General features: G+C 61.2%; 2 protein-coding genes across 2 annotated transcripts in view; both read right to left on the bottom strand.

Annotated features, from left to right (window-relative positions):
- Positions 1-2899: 2899 nt before the first annotated feature.
- On the bottom strand, positions 2900-4189 carry UTF1 (undifferentiated embryonic cell transcription factor 1). Its single transcript, XM_086681320.1, has 2 exons — positions 3653-4189; positions 2900-3552 (listed from the first exon to the last, which is right to left on the bottom strand). Exons 1-2 carry the CDS (start codon positions 4187-4189, stop codon positions 3016-3018), a joined length of 1074 nt encoding a protein of 357 aa, XP_086537446.1. The 3' UTR covers positions 2900-3015.
- Positions 4190-8081: 3892 nt separating this feature from the next.
- Positions 8082-22958, bottom strand: part of KNDC1 (kinase non-catalytic C-lobe domain containing 1) — a 65522-nt gene continuing 50645 nt past the window's right edge. Inside the window, exons 21-31 of the mRNA XM_086681254.1 lie at positions 22343-22563; positions 20192-20305; positions 18951-19098; positions 18655-18834; positions 17924-18130; positions 17404-17486; positions 16977-17127; positions 12766-12888; positions 12622-12681; positions 11685-11842; positions 8082-10405 (exon numbers count right to left, since the gene is read on the bottom strand). Of these exons, the coding sequence (XP_086537380.1) occupies positions 10174-10405; positions 11685-11842; positions 12622-12681; positions 12766-12888; positions 16977-17127; positions 17404-17486; positions 17924-18130; positions 18655-18834; positions 18951-19098; positions 20192-20305; positions 22343-22563 (1677 nt within the window). The 3' untranslated portion in view covers positions 8082-10173. The remainder of the gene's footprint in view (positions 10406-11684; positions 11843-12621; positions 12682-12765; positions 12889-16976; positions 17128-17403; positions 17487-17923; positions 18131-18654; positions 18835-18950; positions 19099-20191; positions 20306-22342; positions 22564-22958) is intronic.

The following is a 22958-nucleotide window of genomic DNA, read 5'->3' as shown; positions in this document are numbered from 1 at the left end:
GCACTTAACTGACTGAGCCACTCACGTGCCCCAACCTCTGTTAAGTTTTGAGGCACAACTGGACATCAGAGAGAGTGCAGGTACCAGAGCTAATTACAGATAAGGAGTGTCGAGCTATTCGGGAGTACAAAAGCTGCCCCGCACATTGATAGGGTTATTTGCCTACTTGTAGAAAAATGCATTTAACATTGAGGTGTTCTCTTGTAAGCAACAGATTGATCACCAGATAAAGGTTACTTCACAAGGCCCTGGACAGCACTGGTCCTTGACGGATCAGCAAGATGTGAAAACACTCCTTCTGGTTCCAGCCCCAGAATGCAAAGGTGCTGGGCTGGGCTGGGCTGGGCTGGGTGGGCGGTCCCGCAGCTGGGCGGAGAGGACCCTCAGCCACAGAGCTTCTTCGGCTGAACTGAGGAAGGACACAGGCGATGTGCACGATCCCTGGCCCGCAGGGCAGCACAGAACAGAACGGCACGACGGGGAGCTCCACACTAGACGGGCGGGTCGCCCAGGCAAGGAGGCAGTTGGGCACGACAGGCACTCTGGCACCTGCCAGAATGCACGCTGTAAGAATGGTCATCGAAGGTGCACACTGCACAGCCACTCGGGTGGCTACTATAAAAAAAATCTCTGCGTCAGCGAGGATGCAGAGAAACTGGAACCCTTGTACACGGTTGGCGGGAATGTGAAACAGTGCAGCCATGTGGACAACAGTATGGAGATTCCTCAACAGACTAAAAACAGAGGGGCACCTCATTGGCTCAGGCGGTTGAGCATCCGGCTTCGGCTCAGGTCACGATTTCGTGGGTTTGAGCCCCGCATGGGGTGAGCTTGAGCACGGAGCCTGCGTGGGATTCTCTCTCTCGCTCTCTCTCTGCCCCTCCCCTGCTCATGTTCTCTCTCTCTCAATAACAACAACAACAAAAAAATTAAAATTAAAAAAGAAATGAAGGGTATGAATCTGCTCTCCAGGGGCCCCTAGGGAGAGGGCACTAATCTGAGGAGTAGTCCTAGGAGACCCTGCTGGAGACGCTGCCCTGTGCTCGTGGTCAGGCCCAGGGAAGGATTGCTAATGGCCAGTGAAAGCATCGCCACTGTGGCGTGTCTGTCCCACGTGCCCAGAACCAAGCATAAGACACGCACATCACAGAACAGGGTGCGGACACGCCTCACCTCACTGACCCACAATATAGCCCCGGACGAAGGGGAGGGACAGCGAGAAGGGATTTGGGAATCTTTGGGGCATCCACAACAGCAGGTTTAAGGAACAGAGAACCCGGCCAAGCAGCTGGGTTGAGCCCAGGAAACATGAACAGCCCAAACTCCTCTCCCCAGGCTGGAAGACACAGAAGATGGGCAGAGAAGGAACGTTCAGGTTCCTTACTCCAGCACGAGGGGCCTGAGGAGGCCACGGGATGCACCCCATTTGTAAGGTGGGCAGTAAGGCAGATGGGTTTTCCGAGGTGCCTTCAAGCCTCTCAAACTCGATGACCTCCACAGATTTCTTTCAGCCACAAAATAGCCTTCCTCCAGGGCAGAGGGTCCCCGGGCATCACCCCCACCCCGGGAGGCTGACATATTTGCCCCAGCCTGTGGTTCTGACCTTCCAGCGGGAGGTGGCCTGTGGGGTGGGGGGGTAGGTCTGCAAGCTGGAATCACCCCACAGCAGGTTTTTGGCAGCCTAGACACTCTCAGGGATCATAGCATAGACAGCATCGTGAAGCAGAAGAAAGTGTGTCTGTCTTAAGTGAGGTGACGCTTTGAGTCACTTCTACAGTTTTGGTCTCACAGAGCCCCCAGGATCTGCCATAAATGTACAGCCCACGGGTGGGCTCAGCTTCTGGGGTCTGGGAGACCACTCCTGCTCCCATTTGGGGATCTCTGCAGGCCAAGGGTCCAACTGGGGTCTCTTCTCCAAAGATTCCTGAAAAGGGCTTGGGGGAGGGGCTTTACCCCCCACCCCCACCCCAAGCCCCAGGTACTGCTGGAACCTTGGAACACAGGGCCAGCAAGAACACCTATTTAGCTTTGTGGCCTCGGGGCAATCACTTGTCCCTGAAAAGAACCCCTACTTGGTGAAACTGTATTGTTATGCTGGCCAGTTGCCTCGGGCTACTTCCTTATCTCCCCAGGGCAGGAGCACCTCCCGGCCCACCCAGTTCTCATTCGTTGGATCCACCGAAAGAGGGTGGGGCTCAGTTACTATTTGGAAAATGCTCCCAGGGCGGTTTCGGTCAAGTCCTCTCAAATCTGCAGGACGTGGTCCTCGGCCAAAGTCTCAGAGCCTGGGCTACCCAGAGCAGTCACTTCCCCGGGGACAAAAGGAGCCCCTTCTCCTGGTATGCGTTGGCTGTCCTGTTCCCAGCTGCCTCTAAGGAGTCCTGCTTTCCAGAACCCAGCCGGAAGGTTTAGGCCCGACTGGGGTCGGGGTGGGGCTCTGAGCACACCCCACCGGCAGCTCTGGTTAGGCTGGGGGAGCGTGCCCACAGTGGAGGAGACCCTCTAATGCCCACCCCCAGTGGCTCAGGCAGAGTCCGGTCACTGCTATTTTCCCTGGGGGTCCAATCTCCCCCCTGGTCCCGCTCAGTTGGGCTCCCAGGGAGGGCAGAAAATGCTCACCCACCAAGGCTGGGCTGGTGCAAAGTTCTGGCGGGCAGGGTCTGGGAGGCTCCGGGGAAAGCCAGTGTTACAAGGACCCCAACTTCCCATTCGATGTGCCCTTGCCTCCTAGGGGAGGTCCTAGTCAGCATCCCAGCAGGCCCCAAGGCACAGGCAGCCCAGGCCCTCCACCCCCCACCCCACAGGGAGACATTTTAACCTCGGCCTGATCTCTGCAGGCCGTATTAGTAGGGACCACTCCTATCTAACACAAGACGTGCACGCGTTCACAGAATTATATCGGAAAAAAACAATCTTTTTATTGAACATACCTAGACTTGGAGTAGGGGAGGGCCGCAGGATGGGGTCAGGGCGGAGGGAACGTGATCGTACAGAAAGGATCGGGGCAGCCAGGCCTCAATCTCGCGGGTCGGCCAGGACGCCTCGCTCGGCGGCGGCGCTGCCTAAGATGAAGCCGACGGCCAGGGACACGGTCTGGTCGAAGGAGCCGCGCAGCTGCTCCACGTGCTGGTTCAGGGTCAGCAGCTGGTCGCGCAGAGGACCCAAGATGGCCACGATGTCGCCCAGGTGCCCCAGGGTCTGCAGAAGGGCGGCGTTCAGCGACGGGGGCGCGGACTGCGGGGGCGCGTGGTTTTCGGGGCGGCCGGACGGAGAGTCGGGGTCCTCCCGGGCGGGGTCTAGGGCCGGCGGCGGCGGGGATGCCGCGGCGCGGAAAGGCGCGTGGTCCTCGGGGCGGCCGGGCGCGGCGGCAACCGTGGAGAACGCCGTCGGGGAGCCGGGAGCGCGCGGTGCGTCTGCAGACTTGGGCGGCGTCGGGCTGAACCTCAGCGTCCAGGCGGGGTCTGCGTCGGGGTCGCGGGTGGCGGGCGGCGGCGGAACGTCTGGAACGCGGAGGGAGCGTCGGGCCGGGCTCCGGGGGCTCGCCGGCCGCGGCTCTTACGCCCAGGGGCCCCTGCTGCCGCCCCGGCTCCCCCACCCGCCCCCGCCCCCGCTTACCCGGTCCCGCGGACGAGAGGTGTGCGGCGGCGGCCGCCCGGCGGCCGCGCGGGGGGCGCCCGGGCCCCGGGGAACGGCGGCGGCCGCGGCGGTGCCCGTTGTCGCCCAGCAGCCCCATGAGCTCGCGGATCTGCGCATCGAATGGCCCGGACGGCTGGCCCTGGGCGTCGCGGAGCTTGTCCTTGAGGAACTTGTAGCGGCGGCGGCACTGCGCGGGCGTGCGCCGCACCTGCTGGCGGGCCAGCGCGGCCGACACGCGGCGGTAGGTGGGCAGCGCCTGGCGGCGGTCGAGCAGCAGCGCGCGCCACACGGTCGGCTGCAGCAGCGTGCCCAGCAGCAGCTCCGTCTCGCGGGCGCTCCAGGGCGTGCGCTGCGCCGAGCCCGGGGACACGGGCGACCCGGGGAGCCCGAGGGACGCGGGGGACGCGGGCGCTGCCAGCGCGCCGGGCGAGGCGGGCCGCCGGGGCGGTGTCCCCGGGGCGCCCCCGGCCGGCCGCGGCTCGGGGTCGGGGCTGGCCGGCGACGCCGGCGCGGGGGGCGCGGGCGGCGGCGGCCGCCGCGGCCGGAGCAGCATCCCGGGGCCGGCGGGGCGCGTGGGGTCGGGGCCGCGGCCCGAGAGAGGCCGCCTGCACGGGATCAGAGGGTGCACGCTCGCCGGAGAAGGAGCGGGAGCCGGAGCCCGAGCGAGAGCCGTAGCGGGTCTACGCCGTCCGCCCCCGCGCGCCCCGCCCCGTCCCGCCCCGCCCCCACCCAGCCAGCCGACTTCAACTTGGGCCGGCCCGGGCCCTGGCTAGGAACAGCCCGACAAACCACAGCGGCTCTACTTTTTAAACTCTGGAGTTGACGAACAAACGGATACGGCAGCTTGCCCGAGACGCGCAAGGTCCGATTCGTTTTTACGCATGTGCCGTGCCCTTTCACCGCCGCGCAGACCTAGCCGTGGAACATTCCAGCTCCCAAAGGCGCCCCCGCGCCCCTCCCATTTGCCTCAGGCGCGTCTCCGCCAGTAGTTCGCCGAGGCGCTGGTGTTTGGGCCCCGCCCCCACCTGCCGTGGTTCTGGTGTGAGCACCGAGGTGTGGTCGCCGCCGCTGCGTGCAGCCAGCTCAGGGCAGGATCTGCTGAGTTATGACCAGAGCTCAGAAGCTCAGAATTGGTGTCATAATTCATTCCGTGTCTCTCTCTCTCTCTCTCTCTCTCTCACACACACACACACACACACACACACACTTCACAGGAAAAAACTGCTTTATTCTAATAACTACCCTTAACATCAGGTTAATAGAGAGTATTGAGCATTTCCTCCTGCAACTAGGAAGAAGACAAGGATGCCCCAGCATCACTGGTTCTATTCAACATCATTCTGGAAGTGTAGCCAGAGCAATAAGGCAAGAAAAAGGAGTAAGGTTTATAAAATTGGAAATGAAGAAGTAAAACCATCATTGTTTTCAGGTGATATGATTGTAAAAGTAGGAAATACAAAATGATCTGCAACCACATTATTAGAATTAGTAAATGAGTTTAGCAAGGTCATTGAGTACAACAATAAACAAAAATCAATTGTATTTCCATATACTAGCTATAGTCGTTTTTACAACTTTTTCGTTTGGGGTAATTGGTGGCACAGAAGGGACTGGAGACCCTGTGCCCTCCCCCCCCCCCCCCAGAGGAGCATCTCGTGGGACCACAGCACCTTTGTCAAAGCCGAGGAATTCACGTTGGCAGGACACCATTGACTGAGCCACAGACTTGACTTGGGTCTTAACAGGTTTCCCAGAAACGAGCCTGTTCTGTCCCAGGACCCGGTCCAGGGCACCGCACCGCGTGCGGTCGTCTCGCCTCCTCTGTCCCCTCTGGACCCTGACAGTTTCCCCCTCTTGTTGTCCACGTTCTGGACACTTTGAGGAGACTGCTCGGTGCTTTGTGGGTGTCCTTCACCTTGGGTTTGTCAGATGCCTTCTCATGATGAGCCCGGGCTTGTGGGCGTTTGGGAAGAAGACAGACGTTGCCGGGGTGCCCGCCACCTCTCCACCGTCCGGTCACCAAATGCACCCCTCGCGTGGGGGTGAGCGGGCTGCCCTTTGAGGGGGGTAGCCACGTGTTGTTTGGGGCTCTCCTGTAATTCTTCCTTATCAGGGGACTCGTGCCGTCCTGCATGACGGGGTGCCGTCCTGCATGACGGGGTGCCGTCCCATGCCATCGGCTGGAGGCGCCCGGATCGCCCCAGCTCTCTTCCTCTTTCCCTCTCGTCCTGTGTCCTTCTGACATGCCCCCCACCCCCAGTACTTCTCTGCTTTGTGCCGCTGCCAGAGACTTCTGATGATCTTGTGCTTTCCCCACTCCAGCCCTAGAATCAAGCAATTTGCCATTTCTCCAAAAACCTGTGGTTCCTTCTTTTGGGGAGAGTGGTATCTGGAATCCAAGATCTGGAGACGGGTGTGCCTGTTGCTACTGGGGTATCACTGCTTCCCAGCCACTGGGTCTCGGTGGGGAGTAGTCTTCCCCCCCCCCGCCCCAGGGTATATTTGTTGATGTCTGGAGATGTTGGCTGTCACAACTTGGGGGCTGCTGCTGGCATGTAGGGGGTAGAGACCAGAGGTGCTGGGAAACACCCCACAGTGCACAGGGCGGCCCATCCACCCAGCGCATCAGTGGGGCTGTGACCGGGCTGTGTGCTGGCCCCGGGGAGGGTGAGTTAGGAAGCATGTGTATGTGCACCCGCCCACGTGTCCACACCTGGCCTCCCCACTGGCTTTGCTGCAACTTCTTTCTCTGACAGCGGGAGGCCCCGGCTCCCTTATCTACAGCTTACGTATTTATGGATCAACCCTACTGTGCAAGGGAAGTAGCTTTAGGATTGCTGAGCCGAGTTCCCCGGGAGAAGTCAGTCCATCGACTGGGGTGCAGGCCTAATATGGTCTTTGGCCTCGCAGTTTCCTTTCAAAACACTGTTTTCCAGGGAGACTTAGGTCAGCCCCCCAAAGGGGTGGGAGGCAGCTGAAGACACTGGGGCAGCTCCAGGCACAGTGTGCCCGTGCGAATCCCTCCCGCCTTTAGAGCAAGCTTCAGACAGCAGTAGGAGCCACGGCAAACAACCCCAAACCACCCGTCTGGGGGCTAATGCCGGTGGGCGGGCCAGCTGACGGGGTCCTCTTTCACAGAGCAGACGACCACCTCGGCGCGGGGAGCCGTCTGCCCCTCAGCACGCAACAAGGAGCTGCGTCATGCGCCACGGCATAACCGTTGACTCTGAGCAGTGGCCGGCGCTGGCCCTGTTTGGTTATGCCGCTGATTCCGTGGTCAGAGCTAGGACGAGGGTTCGGGTGGGCTGCTGGGCGTTCCCTTGGGACTGGGGCGGGTGGGTGTGGCACCGTTTCCGGGGCCCTGGCCTGGCTGTTTGGGGCCCCACAGGCCTCTAAGCGGCATGTGCTGGTGCCCGGGCGGCTCCGGGGCCCGCTGGCCGGACGTCTCTCCCGTCTCCGCTCCGTCCGCTCAGGACTGCTGCCTTGGGCCTGCTCCAGCATGGTGGTCTCGGGGTACTCAAACGTTGCCCGTGGTGGGGCCTTTCCCCAGAGCACGGATACACCGGGCCAGCCTTCATCGGCATAGGAGTGGACTGCCCAGGGTGGGGACCTGGGAAGCATGGCTCGCTTGGGGGCCTAAGGGGTCACTGGTTGTCAATTGTCCTAAAGGAAAACCTGCTGATTTGATTAGACCCAGTGCAGTGGAAGGAGATCCCGGTCCTCCTGTCTCAGGGGGGAAGAGAGACCAGGGTTTAGTGATTTTAAGGTGGGTGAGGACCCAAACCACCCACCCACCCGCGACTGGGACACTGGGACCCACCCATGCAGCCACCGTGCGCGGTAACGTGACTCTAACAGGACGCTCTTGCCAGGCGGGGGACTTTACCGTTTATTAAAGGGACTCCCTGGGTGGCTTTTCCACAGAAAACAACCATGTTTGTCCCCAAGTTCTTCGAACCCCTGGTCTCCTGCCCCTCCTTTCGCGGTGTCTGGCAGGACCCTTCCCGGCGGCAAGCAAGCCTCAAGGAACATCCCTGTCTTGCCCTGGTGAGGGAGGACCCGGCCGTCCTGCCCTCAGGCTCAGGGTGAGGCCGGCAGCCTTCGGGTGGGAACTGGCTGGGAACACCCAGTCCGTGGCAGAACGAGCTTTGGTGGCTCACCTAATTTGAGTGGTTTGCAGGCAAACGCCTCCTATGGCAACGGAGAGACCGCGCGCTCATGGGCCTAGCAGTTCTGGGATTCCGCTCTGGTGGGGCTGGAATTAAACGAGTTGGCAGATCTGGCCCTTCTCCGTGCCACCCAAGGACATACTGGCTGTGGCCGGCACTTCTCGTCCCCTGGTGCCTTCGCGAGCACCCCTGAAGTTGTCTTCGTCCGGCCACGGAGGAGCCCACGTGACTCCCGGTGCGAGTGTCAGTCTGGAGACAAGCCGTACGGAAGCCATCTTGGTAGAAATGACTTTATTTAGAAATCTGTACCAGTGACATTTGGGCGACATGCAGACGATCGTGCTTAAGCTGAAAGCCCAGTCACTTCCCCGTGAACAAACTGTTACGGTTGGAATGTTTATTTGCGCCAGACCCGCAGTTTCAGGCTCTGTGACACCACCTTTGTTAAATTCAAAATCTGAAAATGTAAGTGTTGTTTGGTAGAACATAATCCTCATATAAAAGCCAGAAAAAAACCCGAACTTGCGTGGCGGGGAGTGCCGAGTTCCTCTTATATTCCGTTTAAGCAGGACCTATGTGTCGCAAATGAATTTGTGTGGGAAACACATCTTGACATTACAAACTCTGTATTTTATCACAAGTAACTGTTTCCCCGGAAATACTAACAGCTGGCTGTTCTAAAGAATCTCCAATTCTGAGACTCTAGAGAACAGCCTTGGGTCTTGCAACGATGTGCAACCTAAGATCGGTGGCGCCTGGGACGGTGCCAGGGGGCCTGATCTCCCCGTGTGGGGGCCGTGACCGCACCTTCCTGGTCCCTGTACACCTGGCCGAGGGGGTCTTCTGGCCGCTGAGCAAATGCTCAACACCAGCTGTTTGGAATCCAAGCCTCGGGGAAGAGCTTGGTTCCATCCAGGCGGCGAACGTCACCTCCTCCGAGTTCTGACGTCACCTCCCCCACGGTTCTGACGGAGCGCTAGCGAAGGCAAGCTGTGAGAGCCCGGGCGTAGGCGTGTGCAGCGCATGCTGGCTGCTGGCGGCAGATGGACCTGGGCCACAGGCCTGAGGCCCCCAGATGGGGCTGGGGGAGGCTCTCAGGGCCCCGGAGGCCTTGAGTCGGCTTTGGAGCTGCTGTTTGTATCCTGTGTGCTTTGCTAGGAAGCAGAGCCTCGAGGGCCTCACCAGGAACTGTCCTAAGGGGTGGGGGTTGGGCAGGGGCCGCGGGCACTTGGGGGGCTGCCGGTGTGGAGCCGTGAGGTGCTCCCTCACCAGCAACCAGAGGCGGGGCTGCCTGCTGGGGCAAGGGCTGCAAAACTCAGGCACCCCCACTTGGCAGGAATGGGGGTGAGCTGAGCTGGGCCCCTAAAGGGGAGGTCTGGAAGGAGGTGGTCAGGGGAAGGGGGGTGTGGGGGAGGTCTGGGGGTAGGAAGGGGGAATTTGGGTGTGGGGGGAGGTCTGGGGGTGGGGAGGGAGAATTTGGGAGGTCAGGGGGTGGGGAGAGGGAGGTCTGGGCGGAAGATGGGTATAGGTGTGAGGTGTTGGGGGGGGAAGTCTGGGATGTGGGAGGACATCTGGGTGGAAGGGAGGGGGATGTTGCGTGTGGGGGGAGGTCTGGGGGTGACGAGGAGGAGGAGTTTGGGGGCTGGTCTGGGGTTGGGGAGGGGGTATTTGCGGGGTAGTAGGCCTGGGGTGGGGAGCGGGAGGTTGGGAGACAGGGGTAGGTGTGAGGTATGGGAGAGGTCTGGGGGTGGGGAGGGGGGTTTTGTGGGGTGGGAGGAGGCCTGAGGGTAGGAGTGTGGGCCCAGGCTGGGGCTTGGGCCACTGGGAAGGAAGCCTCAGGGCCCCAGGGGAAGGTTTCGGACACCCCTGGAGCCTATGGTTGGCATGGGGGTCAGAGGTCAGTTTGGTCCTTGGTTGCTGGGCAGACATAAGCCGGACTCAAGAAAACAATGCTCTGAGTCAGGGTGGGTGGCTGTGGGGTTTTGGGGGGGCGGGATCCCTGGAGAGTTGGCAGAGAGCGGTTTATCTCTAAGAAGTATAAATGGGTATGTGGCTCCTGGGGAGTTTACTTATTCTATTTTTGTGTTAATTTTAAAATATAGTTTTAAACTAGCAGCAATACCCCAACCTCCACCAGAGCCCCCATCCTCTCCCTCTCGGCAAGGCCCTCGAGCCTCCACCCCCCAGAGCCCCCCGGGCATGCACCCCAACGCCCCGGCTGGGCCCTGGCTCCTGCACTGGGGGTCCCCCGTCCGGGGCAGCAGACGCTGGGCTGCACGGACTTCCTGGGCCTGGACGGCAAGCGGGCGGCTCTTTTCTGCCCCAGTCCTGTCCCCGATTTGGCATTCTCATCACATCCACTGTCCCGTTACTGGAACGTGGCTTTCATTCTCCGTAACTTGTCCTGGATCTTGCGGGAGTGCTTCTCGCTGGTGATCTGGTGGAAGGAGGCCCTGTTGTCGGCCGCCAATGTGGAGATGTCAGCCCCGCTAAAGCGGGCGATTCTTTGCTTGAGGTAGGACTGCAGCTTGTGGTCGGGGGCAAACGTGTAGGGGTTCTCCTGGAACGCGTGGACCTGACTCACCACCTTGGCTATGTTCCTGTGTTGGGGAGAAGCGAACCGTTAGTTCGCACGAGGCCGTGGCTTGGGAGTTCCCGGCGCGTCACCGGAAACGTCTAACCCAAACCTCTTCTGGTATCAGCTCTGGGTGAGTTTCCGTATTTATTCTGACGGCCAAACCTCGTTTCGTTACTCAGGCCTGTTTGTCTACCCGCGCTCCCATCCGTCCCTCTGTCCACCCGTCCACTTTTCGTCCCACAAACATTTACTGAACGTCTGTGTCGGGTCTGGTCAGTGCTGAGGGTTCCGATGTGAATAGACCCCCGTGTCAGCCATCCAGGGCCCGCAGAGGAGAAACATGAGGTAGGGAGATGCAGGGGCCACTGGGCACATGCTCCCCCCAGCTCTGTGTTCAGGGACATCACCTGACAGCTCAAGAGCCACCACCGTGGGGGCATTTACACCCTGGGGCTTGGCTGACACTGTGGAGCGGGGCTTGCCTCCCCTCAGAGCTGCAAGTTAAACAGAGGCCACACAGCCCCGGAGGTGGGGGTGGGGGTCGTCCAGGAAGGGGGGAAGCCGTGGGCTCCACACACGTCTTCCCATCGCGACTTTGGACGGAGATGGTCCAGTGTGGGGGACCAGGCTCTTGGATCCAGACGTACAATAGAGTTAAGAAGAGGCCTCATTAGGTCTCATCCCCTGTGCCTTCTGGATCGTGGCCTGCCATTCTGCTGACACGGATTAACGTGCACTGTGGTGTCTCTTAAGCACTTTTTAAGTTGGTGACCGAAAGGAGGCCTTGCACATAGCAGGTTGGAACCGCTGGGCTCCAAGGCCCCTGGGCCGTGCCTGCTGAGGCCAGCCCTCCACCCTGAGTGCAGCTGGACTGTGGTCTGACCAGCTTCCACCTGACTGTGCACGTGGCTGGTGTGGAGAAGAGACGGGAGGAGAGCAGGGTGGGTGCGAGGCTGGGGGGTTGTGTGTGGGGGGGGTGGGTGCAGGCCCACTGGAGAAGGGCTGGCCTGGTCCTGAGACATGCGGGGGCGTCTCGGAGTAGGCCTGGAGCTCCCAGGAGAGGTGGGCTGGAGGCCGGGCTTCTCCGGGCACGCTCGCATCCTCCGAGGCAGAAATGAGCAATGGCCCGCTTTGGCTGGGACCGCCGCGGTGGCTTTCACAGGCGGCCCCCGGTCTGTACCTCCCAGGCATGCCGAGCGCCCAGGGGTGTCGGGCAGGGGAACCACGGCCCCGCAGGAGCGGGCTGTGTAGACAGCTCTAGCGCGAGGGGCCCATGGGGCCGTGGGGAGCAAGGCCCTCACCTGAGCTTGCTCCATCTGTGGGCCCCGTTAGTCATGGTGAAGCCCCCCGTCTCCAGCTGCTGGATGTGCATGGCCAGGAGGCGCGCCGAGGGCAGAGTGGGCTGGGCCCGGAAGCGCCGTCCTTCCATAAGACACAGGCTGTCGCTCTTCAGGAAGACCTGGGGGCCCAGCCGGGGGCGTGGGCAGGGGGAGACAGGTGAGAGTCAGTCCAGGGCCCTCAGCTCAGCCAATGCCCTGCATGGGGCTGCACAGCACTGATTTCCATCCAATCCAAAGCGTGCCTGGGATGACTGGACGGGGGTCGGCGGTGCGGATGTCTGAGACTGGCAGACACGGGGGACCCGGACATCCAGCAGAAAGCCGCACGCGTCCCGCCATCTTTTCCTAACCTACTCTCTGCCGGGCTCCAGAAAACAGCCAGGTGACCCAGCTGCCCAAGTGACAATAAGACCCAGGCCGGCCGGCTTCAGGGACCTGTTTCCGGCGTCAACCGAGGACACGCAGCAGCCCTCCCGCCCTGCAGGGGGCCGGGCCCGGGGTGGGGGCCGCGGGGCCTCTGCTCCTGCTGCCGCATCCGGGGAAATGCCCACCGTTCCAGCGCTTCCTCGTTTCTGATCTCATGAGGCAGGTGCCTCTGTACTTGGGGAGAAGCACCGAGGCCAGAGGGCCAGCTCGGCTCAGTCTGGTCCTCTGGGCACCTGTACCCTGGGCACTGGCCCCTCGGTCTCTGCCCAGCTGAGTGGCAGAGGCCTCACGGGGAGGCGTGCAAGACCAGGCTGGCCGGGCTGCTCCACGCACGACTCCGAGGGGGCCGTGTGGCCCGGGCGCCACGACGCAGACTCTGCCCGGTGAGCCCCGCGGAGGTGCACGCGGTGCGTCCTTAGGGGAAGCCCCAGGTGGACAGAAGCCGCCAGAAGCTCAGGCACAGCACCAGTACCTCCACGGCTTTCAGCTCTTCCATGACCTCTGCTATCTTCGCGGGTAGGATTCTCCAGGCCTAAAAGAAAAGCACAGTGAACCCCCGTGGCCGAGCCGGTGCCCACACGCCCGCTCCTGGCCAGCGCCCCCGGAGGTGACTCACGGGGGACTGCCTCACTGCGAGGTGCTCCAGGCCGCCCAGGATCTGCATGGCTGTCGCAAAGTTCCTTTGCTCGTAGCAAGACTTCGCGATCAGCAAAAATTTGGACAGTAAATTCACCTGCAACTGAAACCAGAAAATGACACATTCGGTGTGTTCCGGGTTAAGACGAGCCGGTAGACAGCATCTGAGGACCCGTTAGAGTAACCCAGCACCAGGGCACACAGGACAGGAGGCCCACCACCCGTGTGGGGAGGAGGCAGGTGGGCTCAGGTCTCAGAGGATGGCTGTGAGGGGCAGGAGGACGCTCATGACTCGGAAACATAAAACGAAAAGGCAAGCACCGAGTAGGCATGAAGATGTGAAAAGAAGTCAGCCTCCCTTCTCCAAAGCAAAATCTCTCCCAGGACAAACCTCTGCTCTAGGAGTGAGACACACGGGGCAGGGGGCACAGCTTTAGGACCCAGAAGGGCACCCCGGAGCCGATGCATCTCGTGGCCAAGAGCAGCTTCTCATCTGCCTGGCGAGACTCCACTGTAGGAAGGGCTTCAGCGCCTGACCAGGGGGTGGGTCCACGGGCCCCACTGCTCCTCTGCGGGTGGCCAGTCAGCAGATTTGGCAAATTCACCAGATTTGATAGGAACACCCGGTGGGATTCTCATTCCTAACCGCGTGTGCCATTTCAGAGGCCTGAGGTCCTGGGTTCATGGACCCACAGATAGCACTTGGATTTCACACACTTCCAGAGGCTTCTAGAAGATTCTAGAGAATTCAGCTGACCCCTCATTTCAGAGCTGCCTCACCCTATAAACTGTCACCAGGGCCAGGGCCATCCTTCAGGCGGGAACAGTTGCCTGCCTGTGGGTCCCAACCACATGTCTTTCCACTGACCTTGTCTGCGGTGATTCTGATGCCATCGAAGGTCACACAGATGGGCCCCTGGAGCTCATCCACCATGGTGGCCTCCCAGCTGTCTGGCCTGAGTGCTTCTTAAAGAGTCTTGGAAAACATTTACTCGCTCATACTTTTTAAGTTGACATCCCACTTTTTTCTTCATGTATTTAAACAGATGCAAAATAGGGGTGCCTGGGTGGTTCCGTCAGTTGTGTCCAACTCTTGATTTTGGCTCAGATTTGTGGGATTGAGCTCGGTGCCAGACTCTGCTCTGACAACACGGAGTCTGCTTGGGATTCTCTCTCTGCCCCTTCCCTGCTTGCGTGTGCTCTCTCTCAAAAATAAGTAAGTGTTTAAGTAGATGTGAAGCATGTCATTTCCAGCACTTTCAGATAAAACTGTTCCATCACATTTTTGTTTTTAAAAAAATGTGGTAAAAAATATGCAGTAGAAAATTTACTCTTGTAAGCACTCTTAATAGAGCTCCGCAGCGTTAGTGACACTGGGTTGTGTCACAGATCTCTAGAGCTTTCTTCTGGTAAAACTGAGGCCACAACTGTCAAACAGCTACCCCCATCTCCTGCCCCCACCTGTCTACCTTCTGTCTGTGTGGCTGGAACACCCCCAGAGATCTCCTAGAGCGGAATCACAGCATTTGTCTTTCTGGAACTGGCTTATTCCCTGAGCATGACGTGCTCCAGGCTCAGCCACGCCAGAGCCTGTATCATGACTTTAATCCTTTTTTTTTTTTAATGTTTATTTATTTTTGAGACAGAGAGAGACAGAGCATGAATGGGGGGAGGGTCAGAGAGAGAGAGGGAGACACAGAATCCGAAGCGGGCTCCAGGCTCCGAGCTGTCAGCACAGAGCCTGACGCGGGGCTCGAACTTGTGAACCACAAGATCATGACCTGAGCCGAAGTTGGACACTTACCCGACTGAGCCACCCAGGCACCCCGACTTTATTCCCTTTTAAGGCTGAATACTATTCCATAGCGTGGATAGGCCACATTTTGTCTACCCACTTGTCCGTGGATGGACCTTTGGGTTGTTTCTTTCTCTTGGCTGTTGTATTCTATCACTTGGAAAATTACCTGAAGAAGTCGAAATGCGGTTTTGCCTTCAAACCCACCATTATTCACCTAGAAAAAGTCAACAAGTTTTCCTTGAAGGTGACAAACTCCACACCGTTTCCCGTTCTTCACCTCGTACTTCCATTCCGCTTTCCCCAGCGCGTCACGTGCGTGGGATGTATGCTGTCCCCAGGGCCCCGCTGCATTCTCTGCCTCAGAATTTGAATGTTGACAGTTTTCTGTGACCACAGTTGACAAATGGAGAAGCCGGTCTTCTGGATTGTTCTGACATTACGGTAAATAACACACAACACGTGAAACAATGCATACGTCGGAACGTGACAAACACTTTTGTTGAAGGTTCGCGTGCAGTTTCCTTGGAAACACGTGCCGCACAGGCTCTTGGCCCCGGTGGTTCCTGCATGTGGCTGAGTACTGCCCATTTGAATGATTCTGTCTTTTGCTTGTGGGGACACAGGGCCCGTTCGCGACAACAGGAGGCGTTCTGCCCCAGTGACACCATGGTCCCTACTGTCCTTCCAGGCTGGGTGCCCGGGTGTGCTCCCAGAGATCCGCTCCATCATGCTGACCGCCGGGCCTGCAAAGGTGTCGTGCCTGCAAAGGTGTCGTGCCGCTCCGTGTGGGCCTGCTGGGCAGGCACCCGCAGATTCGGGACAGCAAGCTCACCTTGCCTCTCAGGCTGGGAGGGGGCCTTCGTCCCTCTTTTTGGGGACTCACATAGGGATAATCCTGGGAGGGCCGTGGTGTGGCTGTGGATTGTCCTTGGACCTGTCCTTGGAAGTCCTCGTGAGGACTAACCACACAGGCCCCTGTTTGAAGACCTGGTTTAGGGAAGCTACGTTCCGATGTCACGGTATTTGTAACGTCGTGGATTAGAACAAACCGGGTAAGCCCAGGCTCCCTGTTCCCACATCTTGGAGAAGTGAGGGCTAATAAATCTCTAAAGTGCGAAAATTCTCCCCTAAGGGGAAAATGTAGAGAACTCTGCACTTGCTAATGGGTCTTGGGTTGCCCTGTGGGTTTTGGGGTCAGGGGGACGCAGAGAAATATTAAAAAAAGAAAAGAAATCGCAGACAGGTGCTGGAACAGACTTTTCTGTGCTTTGCCATGTGATGGGGGGTGGTGGCCCCTGTGGGCTTGGGGGCGGCTCCGGGGGCAGAACGATGGCGTCCCCCACCCCTGAGCTCCCCTGTCACGCTCAGCCCAGGGGCAGCGGTGATGGGGATCTCGCAGGAGGAGCCCTATGTCTGGGCCAGAGTTTGCCCTCAGGTTGCTGCCGCCTGCGAAGTGGTGGGAATCCGCCCACGGGAGGAGCCCTTGTGGTCCCAACCTCATTCCTCAGCATGCCAGTGTGGCAGTTCAAGTGGGCAGGACTCGGTGATGCCCCGTGCCGGGGCTGGCCTCAGGTGGCAGGAAAGCGGAGGCCTTCGGGACGCACCGGGGCCCGGGGACTCCGTCCTCCCCCAGCCCCTCGTGAGTGAGTGGGAACCCGGAGGGAGGCGCCGGCTCTGAGGCAGGTGACTGTCCCTCCTGGCCTGCCTGGTGCACTGCCGGAAGCGGGTGGGTTAGTTCAGGCTGAGAGACTGGCCGTCAGGGGGAAGGCCGGCGGGGCGTAGAAGGGGCCCTAGAACGGCAAGACCTTCGCCTTGACTGGACCGCTGACCCGTTTTGTTTATCCCACGAACCTGCTGAGAACACGCACCGTACTGGCTGCAGGGCTGTGACAGGAACCAAGCTGGTCCCCACCCTCGAAAAGTTCAGGTTAGCGGGAAGGCCGGGAGTCACAATTCCCAGCCCTGCGGCTGCGTATGTGAGTGTGAGAGGGAGTGTGAGTGTGTGAGTGTGTGTGAGGGAATGATCACGTGGCTGTGAGTGTGTGAGGGGGTATGTGTGTGAGAGAGTGCATCTGTGTAAGACTACACGTGCACGTGTGACACTGTAGGTGTGCACAGGCACACGTGTGGAAGTTGCACGGACGAGGGGCTGCCACGGCGCTCAGAGCCGGTGCGCATTTGCGGTGTTAGGGTCGGGGTGTGACAGACGGTGCCCGGCAGGCGAGCCGGGTGGTGTGCCTGATGCCGTCGACAGAGGCTGTGACATGGCTCTCACCCTTGCTTGGGCGGAGTCTGAGGCTGCCCCGTGCACGGAGAAGGGACGACTGGGGCCCCCCGCTAGAGGCCGCGCCCCTGCGGCTACACCCTGGCCCTCCTGTGAGACGGGCACCCACCTTGGAGGTGTGGCTGGTCACGATTTCAGCGGCCACCCAGGTGCTGACGTCGTCCGCACTTCTCAGAAGCTGCAGCAGGTACTTGTCCTGGACGTAGTTGGGCAGAAACAAGCTGCACGTCTTGGCGGTCGGAGGCTCGGAGGAGCTGGCCCTGGAAGAGACAGGCGTGTGCGTGCCGGTGAGGACGTGCGGCCGCGGCCCTGCCCGGGCCCCGGGGGGCCGCAGGGGGCTCTCTGGACCCGGGTGGGGCCAGCAGGATGGGCTCTGCGGAGCGGGGAGCGTCTGGCTCCGAGGACGTTTGTGACATCGGCGTCTCCCTTTGGCCAAGAGTGTCCACGAGACACTCAGGGGAAGCCCCCAAGCCCCTGCCACCAGCCATCTGTCTGTCCCAGAGCTCTGGGGTGACGCCCCGCAGGTGCACACTCACTTGGGGATGGCCACGCTTTTGTCCATGACGCCCAGGGCCCGGGAGTTTAAGAAGTGGACGGGATGGCACTTTTGAAACAATTCCTGTCGGAGACAAGGACGCAGATGTTCAGGGCACCTTTCCCAGGGGCCTCGTGGACAAGGCAGCATCTCTGGGGGCCTCTTTGCCCAGCCGTGGTGACAGCAGGTAGGATCATTGGGTCACCATCACCACCTTCACCCGCCAAGTGACTTGGGGCCCAGGATGGCAGGACACCTGGGGGCGGGGCTCAGGGCGCCAGGAGGGAGGAGGCCCACAGGGCGCCCTCTAGCGCTCGCGAGGCGGGAGTGTCAGGGACGCGGGCGCCGGTGGGCAGGGGGAGGGGTGGGAGTAGGAGCAGAGTCCGGGCCTTTCCAGAGCGCAGCCCCGCCCGCCAAGTTCACTGCCCTCCGCACGTCCGCCCAGCAACTCCATAGAGCCAGCGAGGGCCCCCGCGTCCCTCCCCGTGGCGTCCCCGCGCCAGGCTGGCCGGCCCCGTCACCTGCTGCAGCAGCGTCAGCTGGGAGAAGAGCTGGTGGGTGCTGTACTCCGTCAGGAAGTAGGGTCCCTTTTCATTGGCCTTGGCATAGGGGCCGTAGAAGTCCTCGAAGAAGCAGGGCTTGGGCAGGGCAGACGCGATGGTGTACTGGCGCTCCTTGTGGTGGGGCAGCGCCAGCCCGTTGCCCCGGGACAGCCTCCAGGGGAAGCTCTGCAGGGCGAGGTCAGAAGGTGCTAAAGGGGCCGGAGGAGGAGCCCGGAGGGGAGGGGGTGGGGGTGGGGAGGACCAGGAGGGCTCCAGGCCTTTGCTCAGAGAGAGAGAGCCGCAGAGCCAATCTCTGCCACCCACCGCTCTGGGACACCTGTCCTGGTCATTTCAGCAGGTCCCCCCCTGAAGAAGTGTGGCGCCGTACCCGTATATTATGGGCAGGTCCCTTCAGACCCGGCCCCCGTCCTAGGCCATTTCCTGGCAATGATTTGTTCCACTCCTCAGGAACGTGAGGTCATCTGAGCACCTGGCCGGGGCTCCTGCATTGTCCTCGTCCAGGGCGAGGACGGGCGGGAAGTGCCAGCCTCACAGGGCTGCACGTGTGTCTGTACGTGTGTCCACACGTGTGAGTGCACAAGCGCGTGTGTGAATGTGTGTATGCATGCGTGCGTGCACTGCGTTCTCTGGGCTGTGCTGCCTCTGCCCCAGGAGACCCCCCGTCCCCCCAGTCCGGGAAAGGCCCCCACCTTCCGGGAGATGCCGTCTTCCGAGAGCCTCTTACAGAGGGCGTTGAGAGGCCTGGTGTCCTCCTCTGCCTCCTTGGGGCCCTCCAGGTCTGTGCCACGTGAGGTGCCCTCGGCCCGCCGGTCAGTGCCCACCTCCAGGAGGCCCAGCAGGTGCTCTGCAGAGCCGTCCAGGGGCAGGATCTGGGCAGAAGCACAGGGTGGTCACTCGTCACCCAGACAGGGCTGGTGGCTCTCACCCCGAGTCCTGCCCACGGGCATGCGGGGGCTGCCCCGGTGCCGGCTCTGGCCGCACTCACCTTGGAAGAGAGGAAGTCCTCCAGCCTGCCCAGGAGCCCGGAGTTCCGAGTGAAGTCCACGGTGTAGCAGTCTTCCAGCCAGGCCTGCAGGAGGCAGAAGCTTCGCTTGTAGATCTTGGTGAAGGTCGAGGTGGGGTCCTGGTGAGCCCTGGAGGCAGACGGCAGAGACCTAAGCTTTACCGGCTCTGTCTGCTGCTGGGGGTCACGCACTGCCCAGCAAGGGGGTGTGAGTGGGGTCTGAACGTGGCTCTGCCTTCGAGGGGTGTTTCGGCCCTATCTCGCCCGTGTCAGGGGACAGAAGAGAGAGGCCGTGGCCGCATAGCTGGGCCTCGGGCTCGGCGACTCGGGACAGGGGCCTGCTGCCTGTCCGCCAGCCTTGCCTGGCGCCAGTCCTGAGGCACCTGTCACCCCTGCAGCTCGGGCTGAGATGCCAGGGGTCTGGCACACGGTGTGAGCGCACTCCACAAGAGGCGGAGTGGGGGCCTGGCTCCACACGTGCAGGAGTAAGGGGTACGGAGGTCTCCCCTGCGAGTCCCCGCCCCAAGGAGGGAGGTGATGGCTGATGGGCCAGGCAGGCGCAGGGGGCCTGTGGTGACGACAGGCCAGGTCAGAGAACAGGCCAGAACAAGTCCATACATCCTTCACTGACTGCAGTCCTGGGCTGCCTATGCGCTGCTGCTGAGGAGGGCTGAGGGCCTGCAGGACAGCACCCCCCTCCCCCGGTGCCCCCACCCCGGCCACCTGCCCCTGCCCCCACCCAGGCCATCCACTCCCTGCCTCCTCCATTAGCATCGGTGGTCTCTTCTGGCCACTCTCCCCTCCTTTAAAAAAACCCTTTTTTTTTTTTTTTTTAAATGTTTATTTATCTTAGAGAGAGACAGAGCGTGAGCGGGCGAGGGGCAGAGAGACAGGGAGACGCAGAATCCCAAGCAGGCTCCAGGCTCTGAGCCGTGAGCACAGAGCTCGAACTCAAGAACTGCGAGATCAGGACCTGAGCCGGAGTCTGACACTTAACCGACTGAGCCACCCAGGTGCCCCAGCCACTCTCCCCTCCTGCTGCTCCCTCCCTTCTCTGGGCTCCTCGTCCCCTCGCACCCTCCCTCCTGCTCTGCCTTCTCCGGCCAGGCACAGCCATCATCCTGGCCAGGGTCGGCAGGCCCCCCCTGGCCCTTCACAGCCATTGACAAGGCGCCACGGGGTCCACCGTGCGTCTGTGTGGCGTCTCGTGGGCCGGGCCGTACCTGGACAGGGTGCTGTTGATGCGGTCCAGCAGGAAGTGCAGGAAGTCGTGGGGTGTGCAGAAGTAGCGGAAGGTGTACAGGAACTGCTGCACGTAGCCCTCCAGGAAGGCGTCGCTGGGGCGGAGAGGAGGTGCTCAGAACACTGGCAAGGCCAAGGCTCGGCCCCGCCCGCCCGCCCGCCCGCCTCCTAGCTCCACCCGTCCCCAACCCCGGGCCCGGCAGGCCGCTCCTCCCAGGAGACCTTACCTGTGCTTCAGGTAAGCGGGGAGGGAGGGCCCGGCTCCCCGCAGCCCCCCGTTAGCAGTTCTGAGGTAGATGTGAGAGAGAGCGCATGTGAATGTGCGTGAGCGAGAAGGCGCGTGAGTTCGCGTGTGTGAGCGCGTAGGTATGCGCGGCCCTTGCCAGGAGAAGCACGTGGAGAAGTAAAAGGCACGTGCGGGTATTGGTAACGTTGGGGACTCCCAGCCATTTCTGGCGGGAGGACCTTCTTTAACGTCGAGTTTTCAGGCACCCTCGCTATCTGCTTCTAGAACCTGTTTGGGGGTCTCGTGTGCGCAGGCAGTGACCCCCGCCCCCAAACTGGAAGTCACTACATTAGGAAGGAGAGCTGCTCGCTGTGCCCCAAAGTTCTCAGTCTCTTCAGGGCAAAACCAGGCAGGTGAGGCAATGAGCGTCCCCCGCCCGCAGGGGTGCCCCAGGGAACCCCAGGGCGGGCGACACCGTGCAGGTCAGTGACTGAGTCCCAGAAAGAAAGGTGCAGGGGTCCTGGCAAGGCTCCTGGAAGGGGCTTCGGGGTGGAGGCCTGGTGTCTGGAGGGTGAGGGAGCCTAGCCACCTGGTCACCCTGGGGCTCCTGGGAGCTGGGGGTGCTGCGGCAGGGGTCAGGTCCAGCCTGCCCCACGAAGGGGGTGCCTACGGGGTCTGAGCAAGGGCTCTCCCCTTGTTGGAGGTGCTGTGCACGCACATACGCAGCACGCCGCGTAATACCCCTCAACACACACACGCACACCCCCCCCAAGCGCACGCACACCCCACACACACATGCACACATGCACGTCTCCTGTGTTTGCACAGCCCGCCCTCATCGGGCGGGTGGTCAGGGCTGGTCGGGGGACCCCCGCCAGGGGAAGTCTCCCAGCACAGTCGGGTACAGCCCACCTCGGGAGAACACGGGAAGAGGCTGCCATCCCGGGAGGCCCAGGACGCCTCTGCTCTCAGGGTACTTCCCTCGTCCCCTGACAGCCCCCAGTGTCCCCTGCTGACACCTGACTATCAGTTCTGGGACCACCACAGCCTTCAGCTCAAAGAGGGCCCTGGGAGCCCCCAAGTGTGTCACGGGCCCCCCAAAGCCAGAACCGGGGGAGGCCTCCACCATTGTCTGGGAAGGTAGTCTGTACCCAGCCCTGACCTGCTGGCCCCCGTGGCGTGGGCCGGGCCATCGGGTCAAGGGAACCTGCCAGGAGGCCCTGTGCCTGTACCAGGGGGACACGTGGCTGTGCCGATGGACGGGGCGGGCACAAGGGAGGAGGGGCCAGGGGGCGGCCCGGGGATCCCTGCGAGCCTGGGTGTGAGTGGACTGGTCCTCCATGCTGCAGGGTGAACGCGCCCCTGTGCACGGATCAGTCAGAGTGTCTGAGGCACCAGTGCAGGGCTCTGCCGAGAGGCGGCAGCTGCAGAAATAGTTCAATGAGTGGCTGGGACCAACCGCACTGGCAGTCCCTGGGAAGCCACACGATTAATTAAGGGGTGTTTTGACCCGGCAAAGCGGATGGAATCCAGGCAGGTCTCTGAGGCTCCCGTGTGTGTTTAAATTCAGAAGTCCCCTGTGCATCCCACATCCCCTGTCTCTCTTCCGAGGCTCCTGCCCCGGCACAGCTGAGACCCAGACGCCCTGGTCTACAGGTGCACGTCCAGCCAAGAGCCCGGCAGAGGAGGCAAGCGGCAGCTGACACGAGGCAGCTTAAAGTTCTGATTCAAAATTTCCTAAATCAAAAGAAGTGCCAACCCATCTCCGATGAGGCAAAGACTTTCACCTCATTCGCCTTCTGGGGGCCTGTTTCTTTGTTTCCATCTCCCTCCTGCTTCCAAAAGGCACGCAGGGGCCCGGGGAGCCCACAGTCCCCCCCACCCCCCCAGGGGCCGGGGGCTGCACCTGGAGTAGAGGTAGGCCATGAGCCCCAGGGGCGTGCCGGCCTGCAGGACGCGGGCCTTCCTCTGCCTGCCACCGCGCGGGTGCTTGCTGACGTTGTAGAAGATGAGGGACGAGGACTCGTCCAGGGGGCTGAAATCCAGCGTGTCGCAGTGGGCCGCCGAGATGTTCACGATCACGGGCAGGGCGCAGGGCTCCAGGCCCCACCGCTCGGCGTACATGACCTGTGTGCGGGGTGGGGAGCTAGCTGCCTCTGGTTGACCTGCTGCCACCGGGTGCTTGCAGGACATGGGTGCTGAGTCACTCTGCATGGCTGTGGCTTCTCAAAAATCGCGGCACGTTTTCATGATTTTTTTTTTTCCCAGGGACTGATTTCCCGGGTATCCACAAGAGCATGAAGGCCTCTTGAGGAAAGGGGAAAGATGGGAGGGGCAGGGACGGGAGGGGGCAGATATGGGAGGGACAGGGATGGGAAGGGCAGGGGTGGGAGGGGCAGAGATGGGAGGGGGCAGGGGTGGGAGGGGCCGAGATGAGGGAGAGATGGGAGGGGCAGAGATGGGAGGGGCAGGGGTGGGAGGGGCAGAGATGGGGGAGAGATGGGAGGAGGCAGGGATGGGAG

This window comes from Puma concolor, chromosome D2 (assembly GCF_028749965.1).
Source record: "Puma concolor isolate L17-30 chromosome D2, mPumCon1.1.hap2, whole genome shotgun sequence".
In the NCBI taxonomy this organism is placed as follows: Eukaryota; Metazoa; Chordata; class Mammalia; order Carnivora; family Felidae; genus Puma; species Puma concolor.
This window is presented reverse-complemented; position numbering and strand designations above follow the sequence as displayed.